The 15,210-nt window shown below is 36.4% G+C and overlaps 2 protein-coding genes across 2 annotated transcripts; both read left to right on the forward strand.

Moving 5' to 3' along the window:
- LOC118740185 (transcriptional adapter 2A-like) lies at window positions 1–1,456 on the forward strand (the record flags this gene model as incomplete). The annotated part of the gene is made up of 5 exons (XM_036471682.1): window positions 1–296; window positions 375–587; window positions 655–890; window positions 954–1,249; window positions 1,364–1,456. Coding segments are annotated over 4 exons (975 nt in total), but the record flags the coding sequence as incomplete, so codon positions are not given.
- LOC118740186 (DNA-directed RNA polymerase II subunit Rpb4-like) lies at window positions 1,286–2,147 on the forward strand. The gene is made up of 3 exons (XM_036471683.1): window positions 1,286–1,310; window positions 1,364–1,544; window positions 1,757–2,147. The coding sequence occupies exons 1-3, from the start codon at window positions 1,286–1,288 to the stop codon at window positions 1,929–1,931; spliced, it is 381 nt and encodes a 126-aa protein (XP_036327576.1). The 3' UTR covers window positions 1,932–2,147.
- Window positions 2,148–15,210: the final 13,063 nt, after the last annotated feature.

A 15,210-nucleotide genomic window follows, 5' to 3' on the forward strand; every position in this document is an offset into this window, starting at 1 on the left:
AATGCGTACTTCCCCGAACGCATGCCGTATGTTGTAAAGATGCGTTCAGTTGATCCGCCACGCAGTGATGAGCCGGGCTCAATGCAATTTAAAATGATGGCGGGATATCGCTGTGCGCGTGGGGACTTCGATACTCCATACGATAACTCAGCTGAAGATTTGCTAACGACAATCATGCAAAATAGCTTTGCTGCCATTTCTGCGAGTGACGACGATGAGCCAATTGACGAAATAAGCAGTGCTGCGTATGAGGAACTGCAATTAGGAGTAGTCCGTGCTTATAATAATCGATTGAGGTAATTTTTGTTTAAAAATGTGCTGCATATTAAATATTGTATTTACCACAAAGCTAAGATTTACCATTAAACTTCTAGAGAACGTAAACGCAGATATCGAATAATGCGTGACCACGGGCTCATCATGCCCAATCGCACGTTGGGTTGGATCTCGAAGTATGCAGAGGCGTTGGGCTCGGAATCGAATTGCCATCGTTTCTTGTCTTTTATGCAGATCAGCAAGCCGATTAAATACGACATGCTGGTAGAGTCCCTGAAATATTTTTCGGATGTGCAAAAGAAGATTTATCGGTAACAGTAAATATAATTTAAATTATTTTTACTCCTTTAATAAAAACTTTTCCAAATTTCCTTATAGCTTGTATGAGCTACGTCAGAATGGCGTTCGCACACTTGAAGGCGGTGCATTGTACTTCAAAATGAAGAAACGGCGCGCTCAGCAACAACGCGATCGCCTAAAAGATGATACATCCCGACAACTGCACGATTGGCGTAAGCTAATGCCAAGCCCTCAAATGCTCGTACCCAATCCGTTCGCAACGCCGCATGCAGGTTCAAACCCCAGAAAGAAGCCTGGCCCAATGGACATTATGGGTTTGTCTTAGTAACTTGGTCGAGTTTAAATGAACTTTTAAACAATATTCCTCCTCTTTACAGGCATGCCTGGGTATACCCGTCTCACCGACGATGAACGAAAATTGTGCAGCGTCGAGCGTATAGCACCACAATCATATATAGATTACAAAAACATCTTAATAGCGGAAAATATGAAAATTGGTCATTTGCGTTTGGCCGATGCCAGGCGTTTGATAAAGATTGATGTCAACAAAACTCGGCAAATATATGATTTTCTGATAGAAAATGGCCATATAAATAGACCCACGTGACGTGTATAAATTTTTGTAAATCGAATCTAAAAAATCGATAACAATTGAAAACCATTTATAGATGATGTTAGTTTGAGTTGTCGTTTCACTTGTATTACGTATATGCAAATGCGTGTTATTGCCATAAGCTGCTTCACCGTTAATTAAGAAATTTATTTACATATCCTTTTTCTTTCACAGAATTTGAAAACGCCGAAACTTTACTAATTTCTGAAGTACACATGTTGCTTGACCATCGCAAACGTCAAAACGAATCGGCAGACGAGGAGCAGGAATTCTCTGAAGTGTTTATGAAAACATATGCATACACGGATAGTTTTCGTAAATTCAAAAATAAGGAAACAATCGCAGCGGTGCGCAGGTGAGTAAGAAAAAACGCTATTCATTATAATTTACATTCATTTACATCTTTATCTAAATCCACAATTAGAGCCTTCAAAACCCATCCTCCCATAACATAATCAAAGTTTTATTTATTTTTTTAATAAAAAATAATAATAAATAATTTTTTAAATAAAATCCCCACTCAAACAAATGTCTGAAATTATGTGCTTAAAATATTGTTTTCCCCAGTCTTTTAATGCAGAAAAAATTGCACAAATTCGAATTAGCTGCACTGGGTAACCTCTGCCCCGAAGCGCCTGAGGAAGCAAAGGCGTTGATACCATCGCTAGAAGGACGCTTCGAGGATGAAGAATTGCGGCAAATACTAGACGATATAGGAACGAAACGTAGTTTACAGTACTGAAGTGCTTTTGCACATTGCAAATTAAAAAAATTTTATAAAATACATTCTTATAATTATAAATATCTTATCTCTATTTAAATGGATTTGTAAAAAGAAAATGTATTTAATTTTCTGCTATGCATTTCTTTTAAATTGATGAACAATCGATTTGCTCATCGTCGTATACAGTTTTAATAATAAAAGACTTACAAATGTAAACCATTTTTAAAAATCATACATACTCGTATAATTACTGGTATTTTTTAATAAGTGTTCTTAAAGCTCTTTTAACACACTATATGAACATCCCAAGTCAAAACTCTTACAGTTTACCTGCATCGGACTCCCGGGTATGATAGCAGAAATACTCGTATTTATTGGTTAGGGCCTTTGTAAATTAAGATAACGATATGTAGCAACTATCGATCACGGGGATACCATTCCAGGCTGTCCCCCCGTTACCAGCTGCCCGACAGGATATCACCCTGAAATAGGTACGCCCCTCAGAGGTGAAAACCGAGTGGTAGTTGGTGGATTCAACGCGCATTACGATCTTTGGCATTGAAGTCTGTCGATTCTCCACATGGCTGGCACCCATTGGGGATATTGGGGTCGAGTCTGGGCAGGTAGCTGTTGAGGCGGCTACAGTATCCAGACCGTAATTGAGCCAGAGTAACGCGGGTCTCTCTTGGCAATTGAAGCTCCATCTCTTCAACATTTGGTGATTGAGCTCCTATTACGGCATTGATGGGTCGAGAGTCGAGGTAGGTGGTGACTGACTCTATGGATGTCGTTGATGGCTCGTCTGTATGTCGGCGGGTCCAGTGGTTGGTCTACGTATTGCTGGACTGCGTCCTTGTATACGAATAGGTGCCCCCTGACGTGCCTGGGCGGAGGCTCCTCCTGAAGCAGATGTCTGTTTGGGTGTTCGCTTCTGTGACACCCCACCAGAAATTGCTTACAGAGCAATTTGTTGTGTTCCCTTACGGGGAGCACTTGGGCCTCGCTGTCCGGAGTGCGGCGTTCTGACAAGTCTGTAGCTTCGTCCACTGTGTCCAACTAGTCCCCGTCGTCCAAACTGGCGCAGCATAGTTTAGAACCGGCCGCCCAATTGCCTTGTATGTTGCCAGCAACGCTTCTTGTGTGCGTGGAGTAGGAGAGCAGGCTATCGAAGGTGACCCCTAAAATGTGCGGGTTGTTTAAAGTCGGTATTGGTGTGCCATCGACATGTATACCTAATTCTAGCCTGACCCCCTTCGTCCAGGTGGTGAAGAGGGTCGCCGTTGATTTCGTTGGGGAGAGTGTTAGGCTCCTTGCAGTGAAGAAGCGAGAAAGGCTGGAGAGATAGTCGTTTACTTTTGAGCAGAGGTCATCAATTCCATGTGGTGATCTCCGTTATAGCGGCTATAACTTCTACCCCTTAAGCTTTGTTGTTATTTTCCATTTTTCCTAACAAACAAATCGTGGTGCAAAGCTCAAAAAGACTATTGAGACAAAGAAACGTTGTTGGCAACATAAAAGGCAATTTGCCGGTCGGTTCTAAACAATGTATGCAACACCCGTGTAGTCGCTGGGGACTAGCAGGACCCCGACTAGATGTCTTCTGGTGTCGGCAGAGGCCCACCTCCATGACGAGGCCCAATTGCCCCTGTAAGGGAGCATAATATGCATAGGGAGTATGTCTCAAACTACACCAACCCCCGACCTGTGATTGCCGGTTTAGGACAACTATCACCCTACTGAAGCAGAATAAATTCTAACGTAACAAACCTCTCTTCACATGCTCGCAAAACTCAACCAACGCCTCATTCCCTTTGTTGATATAACAATGTGGACCATCAGTAAGACGGTTGACGTCGAGAGTTTGTTAAAACACACTGATCATCGTAGTAGGCACTCCGTCGAGCCTATTATGAACCTTTGGGATATGACAATTAGTCTCTTTTAAAAGAGGTATATCTGTCAGTTCTCAGCATTTTGAATCTGTCTTAAAATACCATAAGGTATCTTTCATTCACACATAATACTACATACCTATAAAATTGCGCACAAGTAACACACAATAGGACAAAAAGAAAAGAAAAAAAGGCGTACCTACCTATACGCACTGTTTTAAACCAGAAGGTTGAGTTGTTGCACACTTTCGCACAGACATATTTACATACATACATACACATGTATGCTTATTTTTTACCGTTCTCATTTTTTCAAAAGTACATAGTATGTAGCTATGTAGGTGATAACACCGTGGATCATACATAGGATGCTGCGCGTAGAAAAGCGAAAGTAATGAAATGTAGGCAAAAAGTTCATTATCTTGCGCTGAGCTTTTTTCTTGGCCTCTAATTTCATCTACAGATTTCAACTGAGCGCATTGTTTTTTATGTATGTATGTATGCACATTAGGGTCGTCCAAAAATGCATGTGAAAAAGTAAAGTCGGAATTTTTATGCTATCACTCCCTAGGGTTGTTCTATACCGAAAAAATATACCCTTATTTTTTGATTTCGAAATCAAAAAATATTTGGAAGTTGCTCAAAGCGCCCAAAGTTTTCCATGTATTTTATATGGGGGAAAAACTTTTCGTGGAAATGGTATAGAATAGTTAAAAATCAGTATTTTTCTACCAGAAAACTCTGTTTATCTGCAGGAAATTCCCAATAATAATACCCAATTGTTTATTTAACCATTTTTTTCATTGCAAATATAATTTATTGGTCCGCCTAAAAAAACGTTAGTATTAAAAAATGGTTAAATAGATAATTGGGTATTATTATTGAAAGTCTCCTGAAGAGAACCAGAGTTTTCCGATCGAAAAGTATTGACTTTCAAGAATTCTAAACCATTTCTACGAAAAAATTTATTTTTCCTTTATAAAAATACATGGAAAACTTTGAGCGCTTTGAGAGACCTCTAAATATTTTTTGATTTCAAAATAAAAAAAATAGGGGTACACTTTTTTCGATATGGAACAATCCTAGGTGGTGAGAGCATTACCGACTTTACTGTTTTTGGATCACCCTAATCTACATTTTTACATATGTACATATACTTGAATGTCTATTTACGGCTTTTCAGCTTATTTTGAGCATTTCAAGTTCAATACCTTTCATTGACTACTCGACTTCGGTAAATAAGTTGCATTGATTGCTCGAATACATACTTCTAGTGTTTTTTTTAACTCAACAACCGCTATAATCAGCGTTGCCAGGTTGACGTTTTTGTATTCTGTTGATGTTCGGATGTTTTTTGTGTAAAAAATTACGTTTTTTAACTTCTCAGTAATTTTTCTCTGTTACTAAATCTTGTAAGTAGAACTGATCTGGAACTATTTTCTTAATAAAGCTTTATAAGCTTTGTTTTTTGCAGCAGCTTCTTTAAAATATATTTATTCTTTGGGCACAGATGACTTAAATATGATGCAAAGCAAGCGCACGCGCATTTTTTTGGACTCTTGGCTGGTTTTGTGAACACTTGAGGTTAAAAGGCTTAAATGTTTGCAATTGCACATTAAAAGCCAAATCAGGAAGAGCTGATCTATTGCAACACGCACGTTCGCAAAAGCACAAAAAAAACTGTAGCAGCATAAAAAGTCAGAAAAAAATAGGCAACTTTTTTAAGGCTTCATTAAAAATTGTATTAACCCAAAAAAATTCTGAAATATTGCTATGTTCCTTCTTAGCAGAACGTTATTTAGTAATTTCGAAAAATACGTTTTTGGGTAGAAAATGACGTTTTTTTAGACCAAGAGGGAGGTTTTCTCTTGCTGAAGACCTGGCAACACTGGCTATAATTACCATAATAAATCTGTGGTCGTCTTTTTTATTGTTTTTTTTTGTGGTTACGTCTGCCATTGTAAAAAAGGTTCAAGTGTAGGGGAAGCCACCTAAAAATTCGTTGATCAAATATTTGAACGAATTTTAATTTTTATTTAAAACTAATGCTAGCTAACTGAATTCAATAAAGAATTAAACGTGTGGCATGGAAAAGCAAGAGATGTATATTTTCGAGTTCATAGCCATTTTTTATATACATACATACATTTTGAAAAATTCAATTATTTTATTTAAAAATTTAGGAGGCCGCATTTTTTTATTAATACCCTCTTTTTCTCACTGCATATAAACATTAGGGTGCGTCACTCTTCATACAAAGAAAAATCGGTACCGGTTCTCCTTCGTAATTATAAAATTTTATAAATTTGAAGACTTCCGCCAGAATATTGAGTATTTATGAATAAAATTAGTTTTTAAAAATATTTTTCAAGGATGTTGAAAAACTTTATCAATGGAATAAATAATTGACTTTTAGAGCTGGACTGATTTGAAAATGTCACAAAAAATCTAATTTTTTCAGAAACAAAATTAGTTTTTAAAAATAAATAAAAATCACCTTCAACAGATTTTTTTTTTATTTTTTTTTTAATTTCATCAACGGAATAGAAAAATAGACTTTTAGAGGTATGTATAATCAAATGAGTGCAGCCAACGTTAATCTTGATATTTACCCAAAATATTTTGGCGGCGATCTTAAAATAAAAGATATTTTTTAATTCCGGAGGAAAACCCGCAAATTTTGTGAGGCGCCTTAATGTGCATACATTTATGTACATGAAGATACATACAAATGTATGTACAATAGCTTAGACACAAAGTAACCCCCACATTTGATTGCATAATTGCACAAATTCATTGAGTTGCAGTCGCAACGACCAGCTTGAATAGCTTTGAGTGCAGACAGAATTCCGGTTTTCAAATAGACTCTGACTGGCTTTAACTTCGCCTATGCTGCTACAAATAGTGGAACTTTTTACTTAGTTGAAGGTTTTCTGCGAGTATATATGGAAATATGAAAATCTGATGAACCCAGTTGGACTTGGCATGGTGTAGTTATGTAGAAGTCCTAAAGTCTATTTAGCTAGCAATTTTTTGCCGTTATATTAAAGCTTTTTCAGTTAGTTGACATGGTGCGCTGATTCGATTCTACCGGTTAAAATAAATTTCATCAATTTAAATCCTTGAAAACCCAATAGCACGGACGATAATTTCTCTCTACAGTGGGACAAATTGTTGCCAAATCATGCAGATGTCATCCTGAAATACATATTTATCGCCTATGTGTCGTTGGTGTCTACTTTGAAAAGGAGTGGCCAACTGGCCATGAATTCATACCACAATTTGTCGTACCAACCTAAGAAATTGCTGTTGATATAAGGTGATGCAGTTCTTTGACAGCAATCATTTGTGATATATCGGTTTTTTCCAGACAATTGGTTCTACAGGCTTTGGCAAACTTAGTCATTGAGTGATACTCAGTTGAATAAAGTGATCCAAACATTGATGGGATTAAAAAAAAAAGTCAGCATGAGCGATGAGATATATTTTTTTCAGCTGAACTGATACGTTAACAATCAAAACTGTATCCACTGAAAGAAAAAAATGCACCTACAATGAGTCACTGGGACCGTAATTCTCTGAAAACGATGCAGATAACGCTATGAACGTTATGAACGTTATCACGGCATGATAAAAAACTTTTAATGGCCTGAGATAGATGTGATGGTCTTGGAGAATATGTGGTTTCAACAGGACGGTGCCACTCTCAAAACACCACATGAAACACTGGTCCTTTTGCGAACATCTGCGGTCTTATTGAATCACCATATATTAAATCGGAATTGGCTAACTCATGGACACGTCAAAGCTGAGTCGTTGCCCCTCGGTCGAAGTCAGTAGGTAATGGCGAGCCTTCGTGTAAGAGAAGCTTTCGCAGACGAAGCTCTCTCTGTCTCTGCCTATCACTACATAAAAGGAAGCTATTCGGTAAAGTAAAGCTTTGACAGTTTTGCGGAAAAACGCGTTTTCAATTGTGTGGGAATCCTATGGCGGCTTGGAAATCATATATATATGGACAGTCCATAAACATGTACATATTATACATCTCCAAAATATACAAAAAAAAAACAACTACACCAAAGAAACAAGAAAAAGCAAGTAATCAAAATGTAATTATTAAAAACATGGAATGAGCCAAAATCTCTCAGCGTTGAGCAAAAATGAAAAGTCACTGCCGCGGAGAAAAGCTAATAATAACAAAAAAAAATAATAATAATAGCAAAAACAAATACGCTGAGCGATAAAAGCACCTAGGAAAAGAGCAACGGGAGCAGCGCGCGCGCGTTTAACCTGAACACCCAAATACAGCAGCCGCTCGCGTAGCGTCAAAATCATGGATATAGATAGCGCCTATGCTAGGCGCTTTCCAAGCACCAACATTAAGAAAACTTTACGTATCTCCAAGATCGAAACGACGAGCGGCAGCTGCTGGCCCCACACACGCACACACAGGCGCGCGCGCATTCACAAAGGTGAATTGAAATAGCGGCCGGTGAGCATGGAAAGGGGAGCGCGTGCTGAGGCGGTGCGCAGCGATGAGATGATTGAGGTTGTCTACAGCAGCCGAAGCCAGCAGCGGCAATGGTTGCAGTTTCTATGGAGAGACGGTGGAAAAAGCGAGCGCAAATACAAATACGGATTTTATAAAATAAAATAAATTGCGGTGCGAAAAAGCGCCGTTACCTTCTAGCACATGTGGTTGTTACTATTGACTTTGCCTATTTTTTCATCGATAAATGTGTATGTATTTATTCATTTTTCTTTTTAGCAACTGACTCCGCTATTAGCTAGATCAGCAGCCGCCGCGCCGAGCAACGACGTTAAAAGCTGGTTGATTGCGCGCGGTACAGCGGCGCGGCATGAAGATACACTGAGTCAGTCAGCAGTGATCAGCGAACGGCGAGTACACCCAAGTGAACTCAGTGGCGGCGGTGGCAGCGACAACGACAGCTATTAGGCAACTCACCGTACTATCGACGCTTTGTCACGATACTTTTAAGAAGTGTAAAAGAAAAATACGCGTGTGATTTGAAAGTGAATAAGTACGTTAGTTAAAACACGCGGCGTGGTGGGACGAGCATCAAAGCGATTTATCTAAAAAAAAACGAGTTTTCACGATTTTTTTCAGTTGAATTTCTTTTCTTCGTTATTTGCTGATTTTTCACAATTTGCATGCAATTATGCGCATTACTTGTAGATAATATTCATTGTTTGTTTATTTGTTCATTTTCGCGTTAAAGTATCTGTCAAAGGCGATAATGCACGGGTAACGCGCGCAATACCCTGCAGTTAACCAGAGCGCCTCATCCATATGTTTTGTGTTGTTTTTGCTTTCATTTAATAGTGGCGAATAAGTGAAAAATATTACACGCCAATGATATTAAAACCCCATTGGGAGCGCATAAATATTTACACAAGAAAAAAGTTGCGCAAGCAAGAAAAAGCAAACGGAAAGCGGTGTGAAGTTGAGGTGCTTTTTTTTATGTACCGGAGCACAAAAAAGTACCAACATATCTCTACAGATTACGTTGCAGTTCATAGCTGTCGGTACAAAGAAAGAAACGCTGTTAAAAAATCTCGGCTGTGAGTGTGGAACAAAAGTTGATGCAACTGTGACAAAAAAAAAACACTACATCGCAGTGTAAATCACACTCATACATACATATGTTTGCAGGCATGTGTTGCATATAATATACTGCATAAAAAAACAAATATACAAAAGCAGAGTTAATAAAAACATTACGGCGCGTTCCAGGAAGTGCTGACAAACACCCAATAAATGCATAGGTAACGGTAGTGAAACGAAAAGATTCAAATAAACAAGTTTGTTATTCAACGATATATATATATTTTATCGAAATAACTATCGATAAATATATCGATATAATTATAGTTATCGATAGTTCTCTGTTTATTATTTATGATCAAATGTATACATTTCATCTAAAGAAATGTCGATAAAGTTATCGGCGCAATTATCGATATAATGGATTATTTTTACTTTATTATTTATGAACACATTTACTGGCATCGTTATGGTAAAATGTATGGAAATTGTTATCAATTAAGTCACCGATATATTTATCGATTTATTACTGGTCATCGTTATTGCCATTATTATCAAAACAGTTATTTGTATACATTTAATACTTAAACCATATAATTATCAATATCGAGTTTGATTATTAACTTCTTTATCGGATATCTATATTTATCAATATGTTTTTAATATGCGAAATCCTTCCTTTTACCAATGTGTGGTTATGGAACTTATTACTCATTTGTTGTATGTTTATCGATTCGTCATTCGATAGCTTCCCACATATTGCCACTTAATCGTATTCGTTTTTGCAATTTTCCAATCTGGCTTTGAAATAACATCGATTGTGCGAATTCATCCGATAGCTCTGTCACTCGTTTTGAACAAGATTTCTACATTTATATTGCTGTGTGCATAGGCAACCTTCAATCCCTAAACAAATCACTCCAATATACACTTTCCCAAAAACGTTGTAGATCAGCTGTCAAGACAGTCCTTTGATAGACACACATCTGGCTCGTTCTGGCGATGAGGAGCTTGTTGGTCGTATGGGTCAGGGCCATACTAACATTCTCTAGGCCTTCGAATACGTAAGCCTTCAGAAATCGGGGGCACAAAATTTCGAAGCACACAAGAAATATCGAACAAATTCTGCATAAATATTACTCAATTGAAGTACGTATGTAGAGATCTTGTCAGATAGTCCAGTTCCTCTTAAGTATACTAGTGTAGTGTTACATATGGCAAGTTCTTTATTCTTCGTTTATCGAATGTGAGGTATAGAGAAGTCAACATTCTTCAGTTACTCGGATTAATGTCCCTCGTTTGTGAGCTTTAGCCTCTTCCAGAAGACCAGCAACTCTTCATGGCTTGCGTTCAATTCACAAAGTTGTTACTCAGATCCTATTGAGTACAGATTCCAGCTACATCTTAGAAGCGGAGGTCTGCGCCAATTAGATACATATGAACAAGCTAAAGGTTTCCTAGTATTTTTGAGACAAAAATATATTTCCTTCGTATGTTAAATGAACTTTCAATCTAACTGCGATTCTGTGTACCAGAATCTGTAATCAGCTAAGGTTTTTTAGGTTAGACTAGATGGTTTCTTACAAAAGTCGAGGTCTTCGTAGAATGTTTTAAGAAGTGTTTTTTTTTTGGCAATTTCCATAACCGAACAGTTGCCAATTAGTGAAAATTAGAGTCGCATTCGCCACCGGCGAAAAATAGCACTGAAAATATAGAGAAGAAACAAACTCGAAAGATCAAATGGTGGATGGCGAGTTTTAAGTGGATCCAAGTGGGTCCAAGCGGAGCAATAGACAATGACTTCCAGGCATGTATTTTTCATATTATAAATCTGTCGTCAACCAGTAAGCCTCGACTTTTTTTTATTTTTCCCTTATAGCATGGAATGCCCCACAGTTACATGAGTATATTTTTACTTATACTTACTTAAATACACATACACTAGGCGACACATGAAAGTGTACACCTTGTTCTAATATAATATTCACAATTATTTTAATGAAAATTTGTTTCCATTAATTACACATTGATACAAAAGTAAAAAAAAAAAAAATGCAGGGGTTCTCATAGAGAAATTATGTTTTGTTATAGCTCATAGGACACGACTACATTTATTGTTTTTCTCCATCACTTCGTTTATTAGTTTTTTATTAACAAATATAATAAATCTTTGGTATTCTTCCAGTTACAGCTCCAAGAAGTTATAACTTTGTTGTTTTTGATTTTAATTTAAAATTTCTCTGTTTGAAAGACACGCCCTTTACCTTTCTAACAAACATTTGAATTTTGAAAATCGGCTGGATAAGGGCTTAGTATTGGTCTTTTAATTGAAAAGAACGTAGATTTTTTAAAAGACTTTCATTTTCTTCACGCTCTTATTTGATCGTGAGGCAATAAAATAAGAATTATTTGATATTTATTTATATAAAAGTACATAAAATCAGTTTTCCATAAGTCATAAACATATTAAAATCTAATAAAAAATGGCTTAGTAATGCTTTATTTAGTGATAATAAGTATATCTGTGTTTTCCTTTTTTCTTAGAAATGTTTTAAAAAAACAAAAAAAAATTTCAAAAAAATTATTGAGTATGCAGTTTTGTAGCCCATTCAATTTTAGTCTAATGAAGTGCAAGTTTCAAACGGCTACAAAATCCCGTTGGTCTTTGAGAATTTTTTTGGTGATGGATTTGTGCACTTTTTCCATATAAGCACGAATTTCTTATGAACAATTGAATGGGCTACAAAACTGGATACTCGAAAACTTTCTAGAGAATCTGAAAAAATTTTAAAATTTTGTTGAAAATTTTTAGAATTTTTGTGAACTTTATATTAAGTGCCAAACTTTGATTTACATTGATTTACATGGTTTATATTATATATATTATTATATATTTTCATATGCAAAAAATGTTAAATGAAAATAATTGTGAATATTATATTAGAACAAGGTGTACACTTTCATTTGTCGCCTAGTGTACATACATACATACATGCAAGTGTACTGCATGCATCCATGCAATTTGTGGAGTCATATATATTTGTTGCTGTGTGTGTGGGTGGTTCGACATTTTTACGTATTGTGGAAGCTGATGCATCAAAAACACCAACGCTAGCAGTGCATAGTGCACTACTACGCTGCTTTATCACATGTCGAGCGGAAAGTTGGCAAGCGCACACACATGGACCAGCAACAATTGCCGCGCCAAGTCATGGTGGTGACAACAGTTAGCGTGCTAGCCGCAGAGCCCATATGCTGCCTTTTGCTATGTAAATTGGCCCATTGATGATGCGAGAGAGTTCCGGTAACACAACAAAAAATAAAAGTAAAAACTAAAAAATAGGTGAAAACCAGTGGGGAAAAATTAAGAGTGAAGCCCAGAGAAAAAAAAACGAATTTAATTTCGAAAAAAGTAAATATCAACAGTGAAAGGTATGCAATACTTAATCACATGTTTTTCACACACAAAATATGGGCTATGGATTTCAATGTATAATTACCGAAGTACGAAAAGCGACATTATGAAGCTTTAATCTAAATGATAACGAAACCCAGTTCTTTTATAGGGAATTTACATGATTCAACTTTCACAGGCGATTAGTTGAACCAAAAGTTGAACGACAGTAGGCAGCCGACCAACTTCATTGTAAGCGATTAGTTGAAAGGCCGTTTACACCAGGCGATTGTTGCTTTCAACTAAAAATCGCCTCATGTAAATTCCCTGTTACTGGCAACTCCAGTAAGCAGTGAGCAAAATATTGAGGAAAAAGTGTTGAATAAACAAAGAAGTGGAAATAAAATTCCAGATAATTATACATAAATATGTAAGTATGTATGTTGCTGAAAAAAAAACACAATAGGAAAAAGTAGCTAAGCGCCAATGAAAGTAAAAATAGTCGCAGTTAAGAAGCAAACAACGAAAGATCGAAGCGAAAGATTCACAAAACCAGAAAACTAAAAACACAAAGAGAGCTCAAAAAGGCAAAAACTTGTATTATTTAGCATACAAATAAATGCAGAGCAGCAGTAAATTTTAACGACCGAGATTATTTGAAAATCAAAGCGAACTGCTGTAGCAATGATTTCTCATTTTCGTGAAGCAAACGTACACACAATTATATACATACATACTTTTTTAATTATATTTTTAATAAATTTATTTCAACGTCCAAGCGTCCATGCTTCGCTTATCTCTTCGATCGTTTTTCTTTCGGGTATCAAATTAAACTAGTTTTATTTTTTGGAAAAGAGTTGCCACCTGTTGAACAATTAAATTCCAAATATTTAATAATCACTGCCCTCATATCTGCACCGTTCGTTCGATTTTCCAAAATGGGGTGCCAAATTAAAAGGCTTGGACTGTAGTTGTGCAATATGGTTTTAATTTTTTTGAAAGGTGTTGCCACCTTTTAAGAAGTTATATCCAAACAAGTGAGAAGGTCTAAGTTCGGGCGGTGCCGAACATTAAATACCCGGCGCAAGTATTAACTATATGTTTTTCACCTTTCCGAAAGCTACCGCTATTAGCGTCCTTAAATTTCGAAATATTGAAGTTTCAAGTACCGTTATATGAAAAGCGGTCGTAATTTTAGTCCGACTTCCATAATTTTCAACGTTTTGCTTTTATGTGGCAATCACAATAACCATACCGAGTTTGGTACAAATTGGTAGAACAGTTACCGAGATATATATATGTGATCATAAGTGGGCGGTGCTACGCCCATTTTCCAAAATTTTATCATAAACGTATTTATTGGTAAAGAATTGTTGCAAGCATCAATTTTGAATAAATTAGTTTTAAACTTCACTGATTTATAGAAGATTTTGTATTTCTCTAAATTACCGTTATATGGGATGTGGGCGTTGTTATTGCCCGATTTATTTATTTATTCGGCCATTTGGTATGCTGTACCAAGGCCAACAACTGTGCCTAGTTTGGAAAAAATTGGCGCAGCGGTTACCAAGATATACACATGTAACCATAAGTGGACGCCCATTTTCCAAAAATTTATAATATTCTTATTTTTCGTCTAAAATTTATTGTAAATATCAATTTTGAGTGAATAATCTTCAGTAGTTACTAAAATATCGCAGTTCTCGTATTTCTGAAAATTACCGTTATATGGAAAGTGGGCGTGGTTACAGTCCGATTTCGCCCATTTTCAATACCAACCTACCTTGGATAAATACATACCAAATTTCATTGAGATATCTCAATTTTCGCTCGAGTTATCGTATACACGGACGGACGGACAGACAGACATGGCTTAATCGACTTCTCTATTCATTCTGGGCATTTATGTTACAAACAACCGTTATGTTGTTGTGCACAAGTGCGCTCGGGTATAATTAGATAATAAAAAATAAAAAATCAATTATTACAAAATGGGTTTCAACCGAATGGTTTTGAAAATCTTTGTTTCCTAGCTGAACTATAGGAGAGTTGCCAACTGTTCAAAAAATCATATTAAGAAAAAAAAATTTGTATCACCGTATGGATACCAAACGAAAGGGATTTCAGAAAGTAGTAGCTTGAAAATATTTTGTATACACAAGTTATATGAAACATCAAAATATGGATGTCAACCGAAGGAGTGTTAAGAAATATTTAGTTTGAATGCTAAGAATATTTTTGAGGTGTTGAAAGAAGGTTGCCACCAGTTTTAAAAGTTAACTTCAAATTATTTAATAAGTTTCATGAATTATTAAGGGCGTTTGAAAACCTTTTATTTCTGAATTGTACTAATCGGGGTTGCCATATTAAAAAAAAATCAAATTTCACTAATTCATCAGTTAATTAAAATATGATCGCAATGTCAGGCGAAGGAGAGTTAGCAAG

Source organism: Rhagoletis pomonella, unplaced genomic scaffold (assembly GCF_013731165.1).
Source record: "Rhagoletis pomonella isolate Grant_MI unplaced genomic scaffold, Rhpom_1.0 Rhpom_scaffold_00005, whole genome shotgun sequence".
NCBI lineage: Eukaryota > Metazoa > Arthropoda > Insecta > Diptera > Tephritidae > Rhagoletis > Rhagoletis pomonella.